General features: G+C 43.0%; 1 protein-coding gene across 1 annotated transcript in view; it reads right to left on the reverse strand.

The window, feature by feature from the left end:
- Nucleotides 1-23036, reverse strand: part of ATP8B3 (ATPase phospholipid transporting 8B3) — a 159366-nt gene extending 136330 nt beyond the window's left edge. The window contains exons 1-4 of the mRNA XM_075328462.1: nucleotides 22982-23036; nucleotides 17082-17173; nucleotides 7298-7411; nucleotides 2952-3050 (exon numbers count right to left, since the gene is read on the reverse strand). Of these exons, the coding sequence (XP_075184577.1) occupies nucleotides 2952-3050; nucleotides 7298-7411; nucleotides 17082-17173; nucleotides 22982-23036 (360 nt within the window). The remainder of the gene's footprint in view (nucleotides 1-2951; nucleotides 3051-7297; nucleotides 7412-17081; nucleotides 17174-22981) is intronic.
- Nucleotides 23037-24264: the final 1228 nt, after the last annotated feature.

The raw sequence follows: 24264 nt of genomic DNA on the forward strand, positions 1-24264 counted from the left end.
TGTCTCAGCAGCGGGGGTAGGTCTGGTCCAGAAGCGGTAGGAAGGGATTTGTAGCTGGACCGAGAGGCACTGTCTTGGTATGGTGTCTCTGGGTTCCGGGAAATTGCAGGCACGGGGTTCTGCAAAGTTTGGGGGGTATTAATCCGTGGGGTGATTAATACCTCATCTCTGGGTCGGAGTGTTGCGGCCAGGGATATTGGTGTAGGAAAGGGTTTCTGGACCGGGCCTACATAGGGTTTCATGTACCGTTTATTATTATGTGTTACCTATTATTGTGTGTTTGGGGTCGCCCGTTGGACGGCGCCCCCTTTTTGTGGTAGTATGTTAATAATAGGTAATAAAGGCTGCTGTGGCCAATTTGTTTAACCAAGTCGCATGCAGTCGGTGTATTATTTTTAGGTTAAGTTTTAAGGGGTATAGTAACCATCACGACCGGAAAATCCTTCCTCAGTGGTCAAGTGTGCAACACCCTGTGACGACCTGATAGGCCAGGGCATCACACACCTAAAATAAGATGCAATACTCTGTGGCGACTGGAGCCTCAGGGTCGCCACATTTGCAGATGTTTACACCGGCTTCATTCTGTTCAGAGTGCAAGTCAGTTGTTTTTTCTTTTACAGTATACTGCTGGAGGTGATGACTGCCTCTGCACTTGACTGTGCACTTCTTATATAAGCTTAATACTGATTTTAATTTGTGCTGGATCCTACCTGCCCTGCTTTTAGCCCATCAATGGCATGTTTTATTGAATATTATGTGCAACGTACCATAAAAAAAAATAGCCTTACGCTTACTTTTTTCTGTTCAGCGGTGCTGGTTAGTTTTCAGGGGGTGGGTTTACAGTAAATGCTATAAGCCCAAAAGCGTGGGGAAACAAAAATGAAGTCAAAAAGTATCGGCTTTATTTGTGTTTGATGCTAGGGTTTTGTGACAGTATGTTTCAACCCCTTTACAGTGCTATGGTGGCTAGTAGCTACCAAAACTTTTCTTTAAAAAGCTCTTGTTTGTCCTTTAGATTAAAGTCGGTTGGATAGTTTATAGCATCATGTTTCCTAACAAAATGCCTAAAAGAATTCCTAGATACATGATTTCTAAAAAAAAAACTACTACCTTAAAGCAATCAATTTATTTCAGAATTTCAGTGACTAATACATAAGCTTTAAGATATGATAAAGGAAAAAGGGAAATCTTCTCACCAGGATCTTATTGACAATAAATATGCATAAAAAATCAGGGCTTTCTCCTCCTTCTCAGTGTTTGGAGGATGTGAGTTTTGTAAGATTTATACATTGTTTGTATGGATAATAAAATAAAGTACTTAAAGAGGGCCAACCACCAGGATTTTCCTATATACACTAAAGCCAGTGCTATACTGGCACTATCATGCTGATTCTATACATATCTTTAGTTGTGAGATCGGATGTATAATTTCTGAAATACAGGCAAGTAAAGTTTGTGAAATGCACTATTTGATGATGGGTGCAACGGAATATCTAATAGGTGGGTTGAGTTTTGAAAGTTATTCCGGCCCCTGTCTGCTGCCTGTTGTTCCTCCTCCCTGTCTCTGTTATTACAGGGGGAGGAAGGATGGGGGAGGAAGGACATCAGGCAGAAAGGGGCGGGAACCACTAGCAAAACCCGACCCACCTATTAGATATTCTCTTGAACATATCATCAAATAACAGTGCATTTACAAACTTTACTTGCCTATATTTCAGAAAGTATACATCCAATCTCACAACTGAAGGTATGTATAGAATCAGCAGGATAGCCCCAGTATAGCACTGGCTTTAGTTTATATATGAAAATCCTGGTGGTTGGTCCTCTTTAAAAAGAACCAGATATAAGTGCTTTCTTTGTCAGGGGTTTTAATGGGAACTGTCACTGGGTTTTTGCTAACCCACGTGATAGCAGCCTGATATGCAGAGACCCTGATTCCAGGAATATTTCACTTACTGAGCTGCTTGCTGCAGTTTCGGTAAGTTCACTTTTCTCAGCTGCAGATCTATCAGTTCTTTGCATGTCGGGCTCTGTATGGTCCTGTCCACATCACTGATTGACAGCTTTTTCTGTGCACTGTGCATAGACAGAAAGCAGCCTATCAGTGGTTGGGGCAGTCCTTTAGTAATAATATGCTACCAACAATACTTTTATCACAACTACAAGCAGTAAAGCCTGCTTTACACGTTGCAATTCGCATACGATATCGTATGCGATTTGCAACGCCCCCATCGTATGTGCGGCACGTTCAATTAGTTGAACGTGCCACACACATGAGTAACCCCCCGTCACACGTACTTACCCGTCCATACGACCTCGATGTGGGCGCGAACGTCCACTTCCTGGAGTGGGAGGAACGTTCGGCGTCACATCGACGTCACGTAGCAGCTGGCCAATAGAAGCGGAGGGGCGGAGCTGAGCGGGACGTAAACATCCCGCCCACCTCCTTCCTTCCGCATTGTCAGCCGGGAGCTGCAGGACGCAGGTAAGATTTGTTCATCGTTCCCGGGGTGTCAGACGCTGCGATGTGTGCTACCCCGGGTACGATGAACAATCTGATGTTCAATTCTAGAGAACGGTACGATGTGTATGCGATGAACGTTTTACCATTCAATCGCAATCGCACGTACCTGTCACACACTGCAATGTACCTTACAATGCCGGATGTGCGTCACTTACGACTTGACCCCGCCGACACATCGTAAGATATATTGCAGCGTGTAAAGCGGGCTTAAGTGACTCATTGCTAGAATCAGGATCTCTGTCTCTACATCATGCTGCTCTTAGATTAGATGTGAAAATCCTGATAACAGATTCTCTTCAAATATTTCTAAAATTCAAAATGGGGTTTTAATTTGCATCATTGCCCCCAAGATACTAAACCTTATTACTACGAAATCTGAATATATGCTACAAATTTAATAGTAAAATATTAAAATTATAGTACTTACAATGTCATCAAGGAGGTCTTTAATTCCTCTTATAACCAACAGAAAAAGCAAGGGTAGCATTATAGCGAACCATGGCAGCGTGGAAATTGCAGGAACAGTCTGGAAGTAAAGGTAGTAATTAAATATTTTTAGAATTCGCAATATAAAATTATGTTCTGCTTCTGTTCTATGATGGATTTTATAAGAAGCACTACCAAATATCAGATTTGACAGTTCTGTAATGCAGTGACTATAAATATCTGTCACCCTGCAATGTTTTCTTATAGAACTTTATGTGGGTAATTCATCAAAGCTTTTACGCCAGAAAAGCGGAAATCTTAAAAAAGTTGCAACATTTTTATGCAATACGAAGTTGTGCAACAATTTAGCAACTTTTGCCGTTTTCGCGCCGGTTTGAGGCCTCTCTCAAAAGTTTCAAAGCTGGGAAGGGGCCACAACGGCTAAAATTAATTTTCTGGTGACTAATGCCACTGACAAGATACATCTCTTAAAGAAGTGGTTCACAACGACTATTGGCCACACCAATATGGGTGAATATGGGTGAACCACCCCTTTAATGGGGGCCTGTGGAAGCTCCTTTGTTTAGCAAAACGATTGTCGTCCGATACCCCCTGCGCTCTTCTGCATGGATTTTAAAGTTTGAAAAAATAAAGGACTTATATTTAGACCGGTGAGTGCCACTTGAATTTTTTTTTCATATTGAAGATTTCTGGACTTCATTCTAAAGTGTTGAACCTTCGGAGTCTACATTAGCCACCAAAAAGGGTTAGATCAGACAAAATGCTAGCGGCAGAGCAGGCCAGCACCTTCGAAGCGTAGAGGGACAGTTCATGACACGTGTCTAGCTTGAATACCCAATAGTTGTACGGCACAGAGGAATCACGGCGAACAGTGGTACAGTCAGCTAGGTACTCCTTCACCACCTTCATAAACTTTTCCCTTCTTGATATATTACCCCACGCATCAGGGCCTGGGCGCTGGGAGGGTCTAATGAAACTGTCCCAGACCTTTGATAGGGTTCCCCTGCCTCATTTGGTCCTGCTGTGTGTCCCTCATTCCTTGGTTGTCCAAAGATCTCTAACTTCTGTCACCGGCGTTGTCAAATGGGATTTTTTTTTTACAAATTCTTCAACTATGGCCCTATGGTATTGCACCATTTTAGTAGCCCTCCCCTCTGCAGGAAGTAGAGATGGAAAGTTCTCCTTGTAGCGTAGGTCAAAAAGAGTAAACAACCAGTAGTCGGTGTTGGCCAAAATGTGTATAACGAGAGGGCCATTGGAAATGCAAAGGGCCATAAAGTCAGCCATGTGTGCCAGACTCCCAACAGGCCACCACCTTCTGGTGGGTTCCCTGTCCCCACCAGAAGAACGACTCTTCATCTCCTCCTCCCTCTCCTCCTGCATCCTCCTCCTGCACTCCTCCTGAGGCCATCCATGGTGAACAGATGGGATGAAGCTGATGTTGGTAGTACCCTCTGTAGCTCAGGCATCTCCTGTTCCTCCTCAGCTTCCTCTTCCTCATTATCACCCAATCCATGCTGAAAAGATGCGATGAAGCTGGGTTAGGTAGTATCACCTATGTACTTTCTTCCTTCCTCTCCACCTTGTCCGTATGCAAGGCTTCCTTTTTTTTTTTTTTTTGTTCAAATCAAAGTTTATTAGAATAGAAGAAGATAATCAAACAATTGCACAGCGCGCAGGTTGAGGGTATATATCCAAGCTAGCTGCTAAAAACACAACAGTTCTTTGACTACACCTGCGCCACTGGCGACCAAAAATAACAAGTACAATTCGTATGTGTTTGAAATAGGAAGAACAAGTTGAAAAAAAAAGAGCTAAAGAAGAGGAGGTGGAAGAAGAATTTAGAGACAGTAAAGACAACAGAAACGTGGGAAAGTAAGATGAAAGGGGAAGGGTACAAAGAGTTCCCACCCGAGTGGACGCGCCCTCCTACATCAAAACCACATTTTCAAGGCTAACCTTATAGGTACAGAAATAAGAGAATGGAAAATTACCTACATACCTGCCCCCCCGTGAATCCATAGACCCATATCCGGTGAGTCCCTGAACATGATCCACGGGGCCCACGTAGCATCAACTTTGTCCTTGTTGCCGAGTGTCTGACCTATCAAGGTCTCCATCCTGAAGATCTCGTTGCACTCTGCTATGAATTCATCCCGTGATGGGATTCTAGTTTGCTTCCAATATCTTGGAATTAGGTTTCTGGCAGCTGTTAAAAAATGTCTTAATAAACCTTTCCTAAACCCTGAAGCAGAAACATTCCCGAGGGACAGGAGAGCTAACTCTTTTGTGGGCCGGATCTGCCTCGAGGCTTCCTTTTTAATTGTGAGCAGCAAGCATTTGAGTAGACACAGAAGCGGGATGGATACGCTGATTATGGCATCATTGCCGCTCACCATCTTGGTTGAGTCCTAAATGTTTTGGAGAACCTCACGGATGTCAGATATCCATGCCCACTCATCAGTTCTTATGTGCGGAGACTGACCAGAGTACTGACGGGCATGTTGTAGCTGGTATTCAACTGCCCCTCAATGGCTGTTGTGGTGCTGTGGATCTCTCCTCCTCGCACTGCTGTGCTCGCCCTGCATGCCACCTTCCCAGTTTGGGGTCAGTGACTATATCATCCACTACCTCGTCTTCCACTTCCGCACTGTGGTCCTCCTCCTGACTTGTTGATTTAACATGACTTGTTGACAACTGTGTCTCATCATCATCTACCTCTTGAGACAGTAATTGCCATTCCCCACCGTCGGCTTTTTCTGATCGTGGCTGCTCAAATACTTGGGCATTACCACACACGATCTCCTCATGTCCCTCTCAGGGTGGGGGCGCATCTAACTGCAACCAATTACACGCGCCGGTGGGTGGGAAAAGTAGTGAATATTGAATTGTCGGCTCCGGAAGGGAAAAGAGTGACCCGGAGGGAGTTTGCCGCCATGACACAGCCTGGGTGAGTACACCGTGCGTGCTCCTACCCCCCTATCCCCTCCACAAACGTTTTTACTCTCCGGATTCTGGTCCCCATTGACTTATATGGCACCGGATTCCGGGATCGGGATTTTTTTTTTTTAATTTAGCAGTGATCTGCCGGTCCCAGTTTTTTGCCAGTTCGCTTAGCTCTACTTATATCATATTCTACTTTTCTGAGATAATGAGTTTTCGGTTTTCGTTGGCTGTAAGCCATAATCATTAACATTAACAGAAATAAACATGGGAAATAGATCCCTCTGTGTGTAATGACTCTATATAATATATAGGAATAGATCCCACTGTGTGTAATGACTCTATATAATATATAGGAATAGATGCCTCTGTGTGTAATGACTCTATAATATATAGGAATAGATCCCTCTGTGTGTAATGACTCTATATAATATATAGGAATAGATCCCTCTGTGTGTAATGACTCTATATAATATATAGGAATAGATCCCTCTGTGTGTAATGACTCTATATAATATATAGAACTAGATCCCTCTGTGTGTAATGACTATATAATATATAGGAATAGATCACTCTGTGTGTAATGACTCTATATAATATATAGGAATAGATCCCTCTGTGTGTAATGACTCTATATAATATATAGTAATAGATCCTTCTGTGTGTAATGACTCTGTAACATATAGAAATAGATCCCTGTGTGTGTAATGACTCTATATAATATATAGGAATAGATCCCTCTGTGTGTAATGACTCTATATAATATATAGAAATAGATCCCTCTGTGTGTAATGACTCTATATAATATATAGGAATAGATCCCTCTGTGTGTAATGACTCTTTATAATACAGTGTATAGAAATAGATCCCTCTGTGTGTAATGAATATATAATATATAGAAATAGATCCCTCTGTGTGTAATGACTCTATATAATGTACAGTAATAGATCCCTCCGTGTGTAATGGCTCTATATAATATATGCGTTTCCCTTTTTGTATTGAATTACTGAAATAAATTAACTTTTTGATGATATTCTAGTTTATTGAGCTGCACTTGTAGATGCTCTGTTTCACTGAGTGTTATTGTTGCGCTCAATCATTTAATGGAATAGGATAGGTTATATCACTTATTTGTAATAATATTTTTTTTTAATTTAGAACAGTTGTCAGATTCATTTTTATCCACAACATCTGTCAGTGATTTTATCTGAAGGTTTAACATATTTGAATTCTATAATAATCTATATTTTTTTTCACATTCTCAACATATACTACAGAGCGATATACAGTATATAGCTAAAATTGGAAAGGGGTTTACAAGCGAAATGTCCCCCATCTATAGCTCACTGTATTTACTGTTCCTTTGCCATTTGTGACACTTACCTGCAAGATAATTATAAAAAGGAAATAGAGGTTTGCAGCCCGGTGAAACTGCTCAAAAATATTCAGAGGAATAAATGTGAGGATGTTGTATTTTCTGGTCCTAATAATGTTGCTCTTGAATAAAAAAACAAAAAAAAACAAAAACAAATTTGTTATTATGATCTACAGATGTGCCAAATTCATTAAGGAAGAGAACATAGAAAGACCAAACTAAGTGTATAGATTCAGAGGACCATCATAAAGAATAAGTAATGTATTCAATCAGTACACAAACAAAAAAGTTAAGAACACTTAAAGGGAATCTGTCAGCACAGAATGACTGTTCAAACAAAGCACAGGCAATTGGTGCATCATGGCGGGGCCAACCATTTGAGTGCCTCCCACCTGCTTGTTTTCTCTCAATCTCCACCCTCCCCTCTTCTTTGACTGACAGATCTGTCGTTTTAGAGCCAGAGAAGGGTGGATGTAGAAGGAAAACAAGTAGGTGGGAAGGTGCATTGAAATGTTTGGCTCCACCATGATGCACCAAGGACATGTACTTTGTTTAAACAGTCATCCTGCACTGACAGAAGGCTTTAAAGAATGAATTGCTAGGGGTATCATCAGGGGCGTAACTACCGCGGTTGCAGCGGTCGCCATTGCGACCGGGCCCATGAGGTCAAGGGCCCGGCGGCCGCCCGGCAGATCAGCAGCCAGCTCCTGTTAGTGAGAGAGGAGCTGCGCTGATTTGTCACAGTGCACGTGGCCACTATATGACCCACTGCCACCGCCGACACCGAGCCGCCTGCCCGGTGTCAGCGGCGGCATCGGGTCCCCCCTCCCCCGTCACCGCGCACAGTAATAGTGAAGCATAGAGCGGCCAGCGCCGCTCTATGCATCATCATTCTCCCAATGTGCCTGCGCGGTGACGTCACTCCTGTGTGACTGCTGTGCTGAGTGCACAAAGCGCAGGGAGGGAGAACGCCGACCGGAGCACCGGGAGAACGAGAAGAGGGGAGGACGGAGCAGCGGTGGTGGAAGAGGAGAGCGGTGAGGACAGCAGCGGTGGAAAGAGGAAACATGAGGACAGAGCAGCGGTGGAAGGAGGGGAGCGGTGAGTACTTTTTTGTTTTTTTATATACTATATATATATATATATATATATATATATATATATATATATATAAATTAGTGAGTACACAGTGGTCAGAGGCCTGGGGAGGCTGCATTATACTGTACATAGAGGCCTGGGGAGGCTGCATTATACTGTACATGGAGGCCTGGGGAGGCTGCATTATACTGTACATGGAGGCCTGGGGAGGCTGCATTATACTGTACATGGAGGCCTGGGGAGGCTAGCTGCTATATTATACATGGAGGCATGAGGAGGCTGCATTATACTGTACATGGACGCCTGGGGAGATTGGCTGCATTTTTATACATGGAGGCCTGGAGAGGCTAGCTTCTATATTATACATGGAGGACTATGGAGGCTGGCTGCATTATTATACATGGAGGTCTGGGGAGGCTGGCTGCATTATTATAAATGGAGGACTGAAGAGGCTGGCTACTATATTATACATGGAGGCCTGGAGAGGCAAGCTGCATTATTATACATGGAGGCCTGGTGAGGCTGGCTGTATTATAATACATCTCCATGTATTATAATACAGCCAGCCTCACCAGGCCTCCATGTATAATGTATAATACATGGAGGCCTGGGGATGCTGGCTGCTATATTATACATGGAGGACTGGGAGGCTGGCTGCATTATTATACATGGAGGCCTGGGGAGATTGGCTGCATTATTATACATGGAGGCCTGGGGGGCTGCATAATAAACATGAAGAACACCTTATACATGGACAAGGGCTGCATTATACATGGAGGTCTATGGGGCTGGAAGGACACCTTATACATGGAATATAGGGGTGCATTATACATGGAGGAGTACGGGGCTGCAAAATACAATATGAAGTTTTATGGGGTTGCGTTATAATACATATAGGACTATGGGGCTACATTAAAATATAAAGAGGACTATGAAGGCTACCTTATACATGGACTATGGGCGTGCATTATAAAACATGTAGGACTATGTGGTGCATTATAATATATGGAGTACTATGGGCTGAATTATAATACATGGAGAACTATAAGAAATTCATTATAATAAAATTGGAGGGCTATGAGGGCTACTTTATACATGGAGGACTATAGGGGTGCATTTTAATATATGGAGGACTATGTAGTGCAGTATAATATATAGAGAACTATGGGGTGAATTATAATATATGGAGGACTATGGGGTGAATTATAATATATGGAGAACTATGGGGTGAATTATAATACATGGAGAACTATGGGAAATGCATTATAATACATGGAGGACTATGTAGATGCATTCTAATATATGAAGGATTATGTGGGACCCTTTATACTATTTAGAAAGCTATGCGGGGGCCATTATAGTATTTGGATAAATATATACAAGGGGGGAGAAAGATGCAATCATGGTATGGGAATGTTTTGTGCTGAGGGAAAAAGGCTCTTTCCCTCAGCATCCAGCTTTCCCATGATCTGATTGGGAAAGCTGGGTGCTGAGGGAAAGATGTATAGCAGAGCATGGGAGGGCTGAACTTTGCACCGGGGCCCATCAAACTCTAGTTACGCCACTGGGTATTATATGTATATGCAGGTGACATAATCCCTAACCACCCCAAAAAATGAGGAGAGAGAGCAGAGAACCAAGGTGGAAAACAGTTATAAGACCCATGTATATTCTGCCTGATCTTGAACATACCAGCGTTATGTGAGGGACTAAATAATAACGGAAGAGAGCAGGTTCTTCACTGCTCCTCTGATATTTGGTTTCTTCATTTATCTCTGGACTCTGTCGTCAAGAAGGTTATACACGAAGGTCTCATTACTGTTTTCTGCTTTAGTTTTCTACTCTGTCGCCCCCTTCTTGTTTGGGGGGGTTGTGTTATCTGCATATACTGGGTTTTTATTCAGACTATAAGGCCACTCTTTTCCCCCCAAAAAATTTGGATGGAAATGGGGGTGTGTCTTATAGTCCAAATGTACCACTTGGCTCACTGTGGGGAGGCAGCGGTGGAGTGTGGTTGTAGGAGGCAGGAGCAGGGCCACTACTGCAGGAAGCCAGTGATGCCAGAAGTGGCTTTTCTTGATATAAGTGGCTCCCACCAGCTACTCAAGATATTAATGCAAAATGAATATTCACTACGCCCTACGCCCATAATCCCACCCACCCCTTGGTGTCAAGGTCAAAGCTGAATGTGGCTTGCAACCCTCTCACAGAGCTGGTTGTGGCTTGCGACCCTCTCATACAGCTGGTTGTACCTTGTGACCCTCTCATAGAGCTGAATGTGGCACGCAACCCTCTCCCATTGCTGAATGTGACTCATGTCCCTCTTTCAGAGCTGAATGTAGCTCGTGACCCTCTTTTCCTGCTGAATGTGGTTCACGACCCTCTCTGAGAGCTGATTGTGGTTCGCGACTCTTTCTCAGAGCTGAATGTGGCTTGAGACCCTCTCTCAGAGCTGAATGTGGCTCACAACCCTCTCTCAGAGCTGATTGTGGCTCGTGACCCTCTCTAAGAGCTGGATGTGGCTCAGGGCCCTCTCTCAGAGCTGGATGTGGCTCAGGGCCCTCTCTCAGAGCTGTATGTGGCTCAGGGCCCTCTCTCAGAGCTGGATGTGGCTCAGGGCACTCTCTCAGAGCTGGATGTGGCTCAGGGCACTCTCTGAGAGCTGGATGTGGCTCAGGGCACTCTCTCAGAGCTGGATGTGGCTCAGGGCACTCTCTCAGAGCTGTATGTGGCTCAGGGCCCTCTCTCAGAGCTGTATGTGGCTCAGGGCCCTCTCTGGATGTGGCTCAGGGCCCTCTCTCAGAGCTGTATGTGGCTCAGGGCCCTCTCTCAGAGCTGTATGTGGCTCAGGGCCCTCTCTCAGAGCTGGATGTGGCTCAGGGCCCTCTGTCAGAGCTGGATGTGGCTCAGGGCCCTCTCTCAGAGCTGGATGTGGCTCAGGGCCCTCTCTCAGAGCTGGATGTGGCTCAGGGCCCTCTCTCAGAGCTGGATGTGGCTCAGGGCCCTCTCTCAGAGCTGGATGTGGCTCAGGGCCCTCTCTCAGAGCTGGATGTGGATTGCAACCATCTGACAGAGCTAAATGTGGCTCGTGACTCTCTTTCAGAGCAAAATGTGGCTCTCATGGTCAGAAAGGTTGGGGACCTCCTCTCTAAAGCAAAGAACTTTCCAGTGCATGATCCTTGCCTAGCAAATATGCCACCTCTGATAGATTGCAGAGGTGACTGATACCTAGGCAATAATGAACTGTAAATGATAAAATGTAATACACCTTCATTCTTAAGAACTGCGATATTAGTTAGAGGTAAAACAACAGGAAGATGAAAAATCGACCGCAAACAGCTGCTATGCCAAACAATTTCTTTTTTATTCAAGCGTTCTTTTCATCGGTGCAGATAAAAATGCGGGAGGTGACTAGGATGCGAGTCCCTCCAAAGGACTTACGGCCGTTTCGTCTGTAAGCCAGACTTCTACGGGTCCACGTCGGAGAATGGCCGCACGCACCTTATAAAGGGGAGTGCATCCAGGCCACATCACCGCACATTAAAAACAGAGGAATGCACACATGATAGTGATTAACATAAGTGCAGACAACACATCCCATTTAAAACATGGTCATACAATCAATGTGACACACATTTCAAAAACAAACATGAAAACAGGGGAAAAAAAAGGAAAAAATTCACCTGAAAGGTACAGAGGCATTTATCAATGTCATATCAATACATAACTCATTATGTTCATATTATTCTTTTTAATGACATAACCACTCATTTATCAAAAGATCCAAAATGAATCCATCACTCGAAAATAATTTGCAAAAAATCAGTTTTATGCAAGCCGGTATTATAAGAATACCGCTAGGTCGTTACGGTCATTCAAACCCAGGTTTCCCTGCGCTCCAAATTTTATTATCATACTTGCTTCTTTACGTAGCAATAACTTATGGAGATCGCCCCCTTGTGGAGGCAGGGAAACCTGGACTAGTCCTGCAAAGCGCAAGATGTTGGGATTACCTTCATGTGCTGTGCGAATGTGTTCTATTAGCCTAGGAGAACCTTTACCTGTGGAAATCGATTTATAGTGCTCCCTAAAGCGTATGTACATGCACCTTATTGTCTTCCCTATATAAAATCTTCCACAGGGGCATACAATCACATAAACCACATACTTCGTCTTGCAGGAAATAAACTGCCTGACCTGGTGAGAAAAGGAACCAATTTGAAGAGATGTACCGGTGAGATGTAAGGCGCAAAACTTGCAGTGACCGCAGCGAAAATTCCCAACGGGCGAACATTTCTCGAGCCATGTGGACTGACAGGTCACCCTGTTTTTCACCAGCAGATCTCTCAAATTATTACACCGTCTATAAGAGACTAGGGGTCCTGCATCTGTCATACTCTTTAGATCCGGGTCGTTGGCAAGGATATGCCAATTCTTTTTTATGGCTTTTTTTATTACTCCATCTAAGGGGCCAAACCTAAAACTGAACATAAACCTATTTACGGCATTGTTCGTTTTTCTCACCTTTTTTGCCTTTGCCTGACTATGTGACAATTTTCCAATACCAGAAGATTGGCTGACCCATAGATTTTCAGAACTCTCAGAACACGCCTTCTCATACGCAGAATCAATTAGTGTACTAGGGTAACCCCGTGCCAATAACCTTAATCTTAAATCCCCAGCTTGTTCTTCAAAAATCTCTTTTACATTATTGATCCTCCTTAGGCTGGTTTCACACTACGTCTTTTTAACATCCGTTGAAAACGTTTTTTTAACGGAAGTACGGATCCTGTGCAAATCCGTTTTTACTTCAATGCATTTTCAATGGACTCGCGTCCACCTGCGTTCGCATGCGTTTGCGTCCGTTCGACGCAGGATCCGTCCTTTTGCGTTATTTTAACATGTTTCAAAAACGCAACATGTAGCGTTTTTGAGCTCCGTCCAAGTACTGCAAATTGCTGGATCCTGACTATAACGCACGCAAACGCTGGTGAACGCTGGCGTGCTGATAGACAGGATCCTGCTTTTGGACTGAGCATGCCCAGATAGTACTTTGCATGGCCGGAACCAGAGTCTCTCTCTCTCTCTCTCTCTCTCTCTCTCTCTCTCTCTCTCTCTCTCTCTCTCTCTCGACACTCGGAACCAAGGTAAATATCGCGTAACCACTTCTCTTAGTTACCCGATATTTACGTTGGTTACGCGTGCAGGCAGCCCGGCTCCTAGCAGCTGCACACACTCGTAACCAACATAAATATCGGGTATCGAAGGCCCATGTTTACCTTGGTTACCAGCGTCTGCAGCTATCAGAAGCCTCCTCCCAGTCTAGTTCCCCTCACTCCCGATCACATGACTACAATGCCCGCCCCTAAACATCCAGTGCAGGATCCTGCAAAATAACATATGCGTTTGCATACGTTATTTGCTGTAAAAGCAGGATCCGTACATCCGCTAAAAAAACGTTTTCAGCGGATGTTAAAAAGACGTAGTGTGAAACCAGCCTTAGTCTCAAAAACTGAGAGTAGGGTAAAGCTACTTTAGTATGAGTGGGGTGGGCACTCTGAAAGTGCAGTAACGAGTTAGAGGCAGTTGGTTTCCTATACATCCTTGTCAATATTAACCCTTCTTTCACTTCTACCTCTATATCCAAAAATGTTATAACGTTGCCTCCAAAACATGATGTAAACGACATATTCATGGTGTTTGTACTATTAAGGTAGGTGACAAAACCTGTGAACTCCTCCTCTGTGCCATCCCACACCATGAATATGTCGTCCACATATCTGAGGAACAACTTCACGTGCTTGAGAAATGGGTTTGTGCTAACGAAAACGTATACGCTCTCAAAAAAAAACAAAAAAATATTAGCCATAGCGCACGATACGGGGGTACCCATTGCAGTACCCCCGCACTGGACGTACCATTTATCCAGGAACATGAATGCGTTTTTTGAAAGCACAAAATTCAAAGCTTCACCTACAAAATCGCAATACAACTGCGTTTTTCCACTGCGAGCCACTGTCTCCCTCACTGCCTGTACACCCAGGTTCTGGGGTATCCGTGTATACAGGCTTTCCACATCGATGGACACAAGATTAAACCCCTCCTGCCAATCAAAACCTCTCAACAAAGATATAAAATCGTTACTATCCTTCACATAGGAAGGGATTCTTTCCATCAGAGGCCTCAATAACCAATCAAGATAGTGGGACAACGGCTCAGTTAACGAACCGATGCCAGCCACTATCGGGCGGCCAGGGGGGTTGACACTATCTTTGTGTATCTTAGGTATAGCATACCAATGGGGTTTTGTGGGAAATTCTGGAATTAATTTTTCGACCTGAGTGCTAGTGAGAAAACCGAGTGTTACATATCTCCCCAATAAGCGTGTTAATTGCTTCTTATACTCAGTAATGGGGTTAGATTGTAAGGGAGTATATGTATCATGATCCTGCAGATGCCTTAAGCATTCTTTAATATAAGCGTGCGCGTTAACAACACAATATTACCGCCTTTATCCGCTTGGCGGAATACTGTGTCATTCCACGTGCGCATTATTTTTACCGCTGCCGCTTCTCCCTCATTAAGATTATTATCCATTTTGGGATATAGCAATGCCTCCACATCCTTGACAACTGCTTCCTGAAACACATCAATTAAATTACCATGGGCCACCGGGGGGAAAAAATTAGATTTCACCCCCTTAGTGAATCTACCACATTCATTAGTGTCACCACCTGGGTCAAAAGGCTTTTCTCGGGGTCATTCAGACTCAACAGCAAACCAGCGGCCTGGGTTACAGTGGAGTCAAAAGCCCCCGTGATATCCCAATCGCACCCCTCAGTTGTGCAAGGTTGGTGACCCTCAGGGACTATAGTCGAAGTGGTCGACGTCTGGTGAAAAAACTTATGCAAGTGCATTTTCCTTGTGGCTTTATATAAATCAATTCTGAATTCAGAAAAATCAAACTCTTCTGGCACGCAAAAATTTAAACCTCTAGATAGGACGGCTACCATATCATCGGTCAACACATGTTCAGACAGGTTAACAACATTATTGGCAGAAGGAGAGAGAGAGGGTGACAAATATTCTAATTCTTCTATGAGACAAATTTTCTCTTGTGACCTCTTCCCCTTGTGCCTCTTCCTGCCCCCCCTACGGATGCGTTTCCTAAAGGGGCAGGATTTGGCCCAACTTGAGGGGTCACCGTTCTAGAGGGGCCTGGAACCACATCCTCAGAGCCACTGGACTCCGATTCAGTGGTCCAGTACCCTCTTTCCTGGTTACCCAATTTTTTGTTTTTTATATAAGGTTTTCTTTTATAATTTTTAGTGCGATCTTTTGTCCAACAGAAAATTTGTCCCATTTCGTAATCTTTTTTATCTCTCATAAACTTTTCTCTTTTTTTAATTTTAATCTCTGTCTGAGTGTCAATCAATTTTTTGTCCAAATTCTGTATGAATGTTAACCATACACCCTCAGTGACACGTGAACGAGTGTCTTTTTTCAAAACGTCCAGCTGTATGTTCAGAGCTGAATACTCCTCCTCATTTTTCTTCAAGACCAGCTGTAGCAGCCTCATGGAACAATCATGCTGAATGCTCTCCCATTCTTTAGTAAAGTTTTTATCATCTTGAAAATGGGACAATGTTTTTATCACTCGGAGGCCCCTAGGGACCCTGCCGCAATCAACATAAGACTGTAACGACTTTATAGTCCAAAATAGACGCACCTCTCTATCAGAGAGGGAATATATCTTATTTTCGAGTGTTTTAATGCCAAGTACCTCAGTGTCCTTTTTTAGATTGCATTCCTCGAAAAAGGAAGCCGCATCGATCCTCCCCGCCTGTACACCTGGAACGTCCACAGAACTTGCGCTTTCATTGTCCATCAGTTCCATCGTGGCCACCGCAAATGTGATAAAACACAGTCTCTTGCGAACTTTGGTACTGAGCCCGGCAACAGCGTGCAAAAAAGACTCCAGAAAAGAATCCAAATATACTGTAGCAACAAGTGAACAAGTCCTGCACCGCCTGCCCTCAGATTACCTCCAAGTTCAGTGGCTCACGTGCTGATGACTGCCATGTAGCGCTGGTTTGCAGGCGCAGCGTGCTGGTCGGTATTGAGCAGCTAGGAGATCCAACAACAGGAAGATGAAAAATCGACCGCAAACAGCTGCTATGCCAAACAATTTCTTTTTTATTCAAGCGTTCTTTTCATCGGTGCAGATAAAAATGCGGGAGGTGACTAGGATGCGAGTCCCTCCTTTGCGGGAGGGACTCGCATCCTAGTCACCTCCCGCATTTTTATCTGCACCGATGAAAAGAACGCTTGAATAAAAAAGAAATTGTTTGGCATAGCAGCTGTTTGCGGTCGATTTTTCATCTTCCTGTTGTTGGATCTCCTAGCTGCTCAATACCGACCAGCACGCTGCGCCTGCAAACCAGCGCTACATGGCAGTCATCAGCACGTGAGCCACTGAACTTGGAGGTAATCTGAGGGCAGGCGGTGCAGGACTTGTTCACTTGTTGCTACAATTAGTTAGAGGTAAATTGCAAATTTACTTGTTTTTACAAACACTTTGCAACTTTACCCATTTACCAAAATGAGAAATCCCCTTAAGCTAGACAACTTTTCTTTGTAATTTATATTATATGTTTAGAATTTAAAAAATTGAGAATATCAGCATAAACTTACAGTATATTTCTTCTTGGTAAAGAAAAGAAAGACCTTCTTTGTAAATCGAGTATTAAAGGTTCTGTCATTTGCTTTGACTTCCCAAGTGTAATCTGGCATAAAAAAAGTAAAATATTAGGCACAGAAGGTAGCGCAGCTATGTACAGGTAGTCGTTTCATACATTTTTTGAGGGGGCATCCAGTTTTAGGCTATTTCACTCTTGTGACAAATTTTATGCACTTCTTGATGATCCTCTGCACCGTGTTCCATGGCATATCTAATGCCTTTGGAGAAAAAAATCTAACCTTCTCCTTTACGATATCTTTAAACAACGATATCCCTTTGCTGTGTTGTAAGCTGTTTATGGATCATGGCTTTTGCTATAAAATGCAACTAAGAAAATGTCAGGAAAATCCTACTGGAACAGCTAAACTTTATATGGAGTTAACCAAAATCACTTTAAATGACGGCAGCTGTGTACTGACTACTATTTAATATAAATTTAAAAGTAATTGGCTAATTCAGAACAACAAGCACACCCTCAATTAAATTATGGCGTTCACACTTATGTAAACATGTTATTTTTAGAGATAAGTGGACCTGTTGAAATTCGGTTCAGCAGGTTCAACCAAACATTATCTAAAGTTCAGTTTAGGACCCGGACTTGACCTGAACCCCAATGGAAGTCACTAATTGGCCAGTTCTAGTCTCCGCCCACATGCTTCCAGCCATACACAGATCACTTCTGGGGGCGGGTTGGTAGAGTTTTTTCATCTATTTGTTTTGGTGCACACAACATCTGATGACTGTTTGGGTCCACTCATATCTAGTTATTTTAGTTTATTATTTATATCCTCAAAATTATTTTTTTTTCTCAATGGTACAGATTATGGGTAACATTAAAACACCACTCCAGCATTTTGTTTTCTATTGCACCGCTGGAGTGGTGCTTTAAATCTATGTCCCCTGCCCCCTCCCTTATGCTTACCCTCCAGCATCTTCATCTGTTTTCAGCATTGCTCCAGTCAGTCTTTGGCAGTTTGTAACCTGCCGACTGTTCCAGTGTTTAATGGCGCGCGCCAAAGGTCACTCTTCAATGCAACTCTATGTTTCCCATCTTAAGCCCATCCTGCTTTATATGTTCCCTGTTCAGGGCCCATCTTGCTATATATGCCCCTTCCTAGCGTATATGTTCCCCATCCAGGACCCATCCTGGTATATATGTCCCTATTCCTGGTATATATGTCCTCACCTTGGTATATATGTCCCCTATCCTGGTATGTATGTCCCCAATCCAAGGCCCATCCTGGTATATATGTTCCTATTCCTGGTATATATGTCCTCACCTTGGTATATATGTCCCCTATCCTGGTATGTATGTCCCCCATCCAAGGCCCATCCTGGTATATATGTCTCTATTCCTGGTATATGTGTCCATCATCCTGGTATATATGTCCCCCATCCTGGTATATATGTCCCCCATCCAGGGCCCATCCTGGTATACATGTCCCTATAGCTGGTATATATGTCCCTCATCTTGGCACATATGTCCCCCGACCTGGTATATATTTTTACACATACAAAAATAAACAAACATTTATACTCAAGTTCCGTCCGCTTCCCTGATGTGCAGTGTTCTCTCCTAATGCTGGCAGCTCGGCACTGAGAGGTGGGTGGGTGGGATTATGGACATAGGGAGCAGTGAATATTAATTTTGGATTAACATCTTGAGCAGCTTGTGCGTGACAACAAGAAAACACACTCCTGCCACGACTGTTTTTTTGCAGCGGCAACCGTGCTTCTACCTCATGTGACCCCGCTCTATCGACCCCCCCCCCCCCGCCTCCCGCCTTCATAATGACCCAAGTCATACATTCGGATTAAAAGACCCCCTTCCCCACTGTGGGGGTAAAAGTGCATCTTATAGTCCTAAAAATGCAGTAAGTGTTACTTTTGCTTTAATTTTTATGAACTTAATGGGGTAAAAAAATAACATTTACTAATATTAACAAATATTCTGTTAAAAAAATTGTCAATCTAATTGTTTTATTAGTAATTGTGTAGGACAAAAATGTTACTCTACCCCTAGTATACAGACAGGCACATAGATAAGTACTACTATATAGAGATGTACCTCCATTTAACTATAAAATATGATTACAAGAGTAAGAATACTATCTAAATCTTTAGGCAGAGAAAATTCTTAACTGTCCAGTTTCCTTTCCAACATTTTTCAGGTTGTTGTAAGTTTGAATTCTTGGAAAGACAACACTTAAATGAAAGAAAAGAATCAAAGGGAATCTGTCAGCAGGTTTTTATAATGGAATCTGATAATAACATAATGTAGAGATAGAGACCTGGTGCAGTTTTGATAGAATCCCTGATTTCTCTGTTGTAGATGTAGCAGTGCTCTGAATGCTGAGCCCTGTAGAAACCCGACCACACCCTTGACTGGCAGCTTTCTGTGTATACTATTGTTGGTATATGCAACAGATGAGGACTTCTTTGTATGTGTGAAAGAGGACTTTATGTCGATCTAACAGTAGATGGCGATCTTGTTTAAAGTTTCCTTACTCACTGTATTGTAAAAAGTCTTTTGTTTTTCTTCCTGGTTTTGGTTTCTCTTCCTGATGCAATGCTGTATGACTCTGCATATCATTACCTCATGTTCTCTAAGGAGTAAAGAGCTTGTTATCCCATGTAATCTGCTCTGTGAACTTTCTTCTATACCTGGGAAGCTAGAAGCTGTGCAACAACTATGCATTATCAGCAAGCTGCCAAGCAGTAGTGGTCGCAGAGTGACATAGATTAGCCTGACTAGGGAAACCTAATCCTGTAGTGATAATCTCCTGCTGATAAAACACTGATTTTATTGAAACTATAGCACACAGTCTAATAAATGGCACATCCCAAGAATAAGGCTACCTGCTCTCACATTATGCTGCTCTAAGATTAAATAGCATAACCTGCTGACAGATTCCTTTTAACTGAAAACATCTACTGAGCAGAGACAAATAAACAGAGGATTTTCTCAAAATGTCCAGAGGTAGAGAATCTAATAGGACAAACAAAGCAGTGTGCTGACTGAGGTACATGCAGTGACACTCGTTCTCTCCAAAACTGGCTTTACATGCTGTATGTCTGCTCTGTGTAAGGACACTTTTTTATCAGCATTAATTGACAAATCCAAGACAAAGAAGGTATTAAAGGGAACCTGTCAGGTCCCCTATGTACCCAGAACCACGGGTAGTTCTGGGTGCATATTGCTAATCCCTGCCTAACTGTCCCTGTATACACTAGCATAGATAAAGAGATCTATAGAAAAAGGATTTCTAAACATCCTTTATGATATGCTAATGAGCGCAGCGACGAATTGCTAGGGCGTTAGTTCTGCGCTCATTCCGCCCTCTTAGCATGGTAGCACGCCCACAGGGGAAGTGGGTGCAACAAAAAGAAGGGGCAAAACAAGCAAAACTAAACATAAAAACAGGTGCAAATGCAATGATAAATCGAGTCCTGTATCTATGTACAGTGGAACCTCGCTTAACGAGTAACCCACTTAACGAGAATTTCGCTTAACAAGCAAAGCTTTCTGTAAATTTGTAACTCGGTTTACGAGAAAGCTTTGCTGTACGAACAAAATACTCACCGCACACACTTCCGGTTCCGTCCATCCACCGCACTCTGACCCGCGCTTGCAGTCCACACAAACACACACACGACTACGCACAAACACAAACACACACGCACATACAGTATTATGCTCACCTTACCTTCCGTGCCACCGCCGGTCTCATGGTTCTTGTAGTTCCCGGGTACATTGCGACGTCCTCGCGGCGAACCACAAGACCCAGGAGGCCGGCGATAGAACGGAAGGTAAGGTGAGCATATAATATAATATAATATAGGTTACGTTACGTTTCATCGCCGGCCTCCTGGGTCCTGTAGTTCGCCACTCCACTCCACTCCAGACTGTGCATCGGCATCCATAGCAACGAAGCAGGAACTTCCTGTCACCGCTACTCAAAGGTAGCGCGCTGGCCAATCAGAGGCAAGCGGCTCTGCCTTTGACGTCAGTGCTCTGGCCGCGGAAGTTCCTCCCTCGTCGTTATGGTAACCTGATACACAGCCCGGCCCCATACCAGAGAACAGCAAGTCCCAGGAGACCGGTGATGGAACGGAAGGTAAGGTGAGCATATAATATGTGCGTGTGCGTGCGTGCTTGTGTGTTTGTGTGTGTTTGTGCGTGTGTGGAATGACACGATAGGGGACCATGATGGGACATTGAACACGTTGTGGAACGAATTGTCTGCATTGCAATGATGTCCTATGGGAAATCTTGCTTTGCTGAACGAGTAACTTGGTTAACAAGCACAGTCCCAGAATGGATTGTTCTCGTTAAGCAAGGTTCCATTGTATTTCACACAAGCATACGAATAAAGATACAAACATTTGTGCAGCAATTGAAGTTATACTGATGTATCTGTGTTTTTTTGTTCTCATGGACTTCAATAGTTTATTATAGATCTAAAACCAGTTTCACAGTATTTTGTACCAGCATTTGAAAGTCAAAACCAAGAATAGAATCAACGCAGAGAATGTAAAATGGTAAAACACAACAAATACTTCTGCGTTTGCGTTCCATATTATTTGTTTACAAATAATGAGATGCAAAATACTGACAAATGTAAAATATTATGTGAAAGTGGCGTAAAATGGATGGTTTTAGGAAACTTGCTACTTTGAAAAAAGGACATTACAACCCTATACGATATACAGAAAATATATATTACTAATTCCAAAAACCTCATGTCTGAAAGAGGTAATTTACATTTTTTAGTATGCTTTAGAGCAACTGCAACCATCATCATATAATTTGTTTTCATTTTTTATTTTTTGCTCCCTTCGGATCTCATTGTATGTTGCTTACTATCTTTGTTTTTTTACCCTTTCTGTACAATGGGCAGGTGTTTTTTTTGTTTTTTTTTTGTTTCTTCAAGGGAGGCTAATAACGTTTCAGAAACTGAATTTCCAGATTTTCAGTTCAGTTCATCTTTCTTCAGTTCTGCCCTAGGGGATTGTAGCCTTTTAATAGAAGGAAGGGTATTCTTATTCTTACACAACAAATATCTTGAAAATGGTGAGGAATTTTATGATAAAGTATTTTAAAAAGATGTATAATATTTCATTTGTAGAGTGATAAAGTATCACTAACTTAAAATTTGAAAATTCCTTAAAATACTAACTTCCAATCTGGTCCAAAGCACTGAATGTTTCCTTTTTTTCCTGCCATTTCAGGAGATGCATGTAGACTGGTTAGGCAAAAAGACCTTAAAGAGGACCAACCACCAGGATTTTCCTATATAAACTAAAGCCAGGGCTATACTGGCGCTATCATGCTGATTCTATACATACCTTTAGTTGTGAGATCGGATGTATACTTTCTGAAATACAGACAAGTAAAGTGTGTGAAATGCACTGTTATTTGATTGATAGCAGCTACAGAATATCTAATAGGTGGGTTGGATTCTGCTAGTTTTTTCCGCCCCGTCTGCTGCCTGCCTGTCCATCCTCCCCTGTCTCTGTTATTACAGGGGGAGGTGGAAAAGAGGAAGGACATACAGGCAGACAGGGGCAGGAATAACTAGCAAAACCCGACCCACCTATTAGATATTCCGTTGCACCTCTCAATCAAATAACAGTGCATTTCACAAACGTTACTTGCCTGTATTTCAGAAACTATACATCCGATCTCACAACTAAAGGTATGTATAGAATCAGCATGATAGCGCCAGTATATCACTGGCTTTAGGTTATATAGGAAAATCCTGGTGGCTGGTCCTCTTTAAGGATACGTTCACATGGGGATGATTTTGTTTATCATATTCAGATATAATCTAGCAAACATTTTACATGTTACCTGACTGATCACCATTTTCATTTATTTCTTTCTGTAGATTCTTCTGTTGGCTCATTAGTGTATTTCAATGTAATCTAAAAATAGGTAATAGAGAATTTGAGATTAAATACACAATAGTCTACATATGTCTACCTCCAATATTAAAATACATCATAATGGAAACCTACCAGCTGTTATGATCATGTAAAATTCCTGACAGGGAAATCTAGAAGACTTGACAAATTGCATAAACATACTTCTAAGTGTAACTGTGTGTTTGATATGAGCTCAAGCTCAGAAGCTGAAATATTGCCGAGTTGAATAAACCATATAGTTATTTTCATCTTTACCTTGGAGTGTTGCATCTATTTGTATGTATATGTGTCAAGGAGACGATTGATGGATGAGGAGACAACTCTCGCTACTAGGCCAATTTTTGGGCGCATTCACAGTGAACGTATAGTATATACACATATACACACACCCGATTCCAAAAAAATAGGATATACCATGCGTCCCCGAAAATAAGACACTGTCTTATATTATTTTTGTGCCCTGAAAACTGCGCAAGGGTTTAATTTTGGGGTAGGGTATATTTTTGGGGAAACAAGTTTACCCCCCAAAAAAGCAGACCCCCCAGGAGAATCATATTTACCAGACCCCAGACATTTGCGTCACTCTCAGATCCTCCTGTGGTCTACAGTGGGCACTCCCAGGAGGTTCTCGTGTTTTCCACAGAGGTCCTCCCCTGGTTCGGCCAGGTGGGACTTGGGACGCTGTGGAATGCATCCCTCCACTCTTACCCACGCACACACACACACTCATTCGATCTCCGTAATATCACACACACACATCCGGTGATGCTGTACTGTTACTAGGCGCTGTGGGAAGTGAGAACCTGTGGTGGAACGCATCAATGCGTTCCACCACAGGTCCTCAATGCATTCTACTGCAGGTCCTTGATATGTTCCACCACAGGTCCTTGCTACAGTGCACCTCAGTTACTCGATGTGTTCCACCGCAGGTCTTCGATGTGTTCCACCATAAGTCCTTGATACATTCCACTGTAGGTCCTTGGGATCCACAGCATCCAAGGTCACCGGAGCAGTACAGTATCACCCAATGTGTGTGTGTGTGTCTCGGTACCTACAAGCTGTAGCTGTTCGGGGTCTGGTGAATATGATTGTGGGGTCTGTCTTCTCTCTTTTGGGGGGTGTCTGCTTCTTTAATAAAGTGTCCTGCATGGGCAAACCTGCAGATATCCGGAATCAGCGGGTCCAACCAGATTTTTTTAAAATAACCTA

The sequence above is a fragment of the Anomaloglossus baeobatrachus genome, chromosome 11 (genome assembly GCF_048569485.1).
Source record: "Anomaloglossus baeobatrachus isolate aAnoBae1 chromosome 11, aAnoBae1.hap1, whole genome shotgun sequence".
NCBI classification, from domain to species: domain Eukaryota; kingdom Metazoa; phylum Chordata; class Amphibia; order Anura; family Aromobatidae; genus Anomaloglossus; species Anomaloglossus baeobatrachus.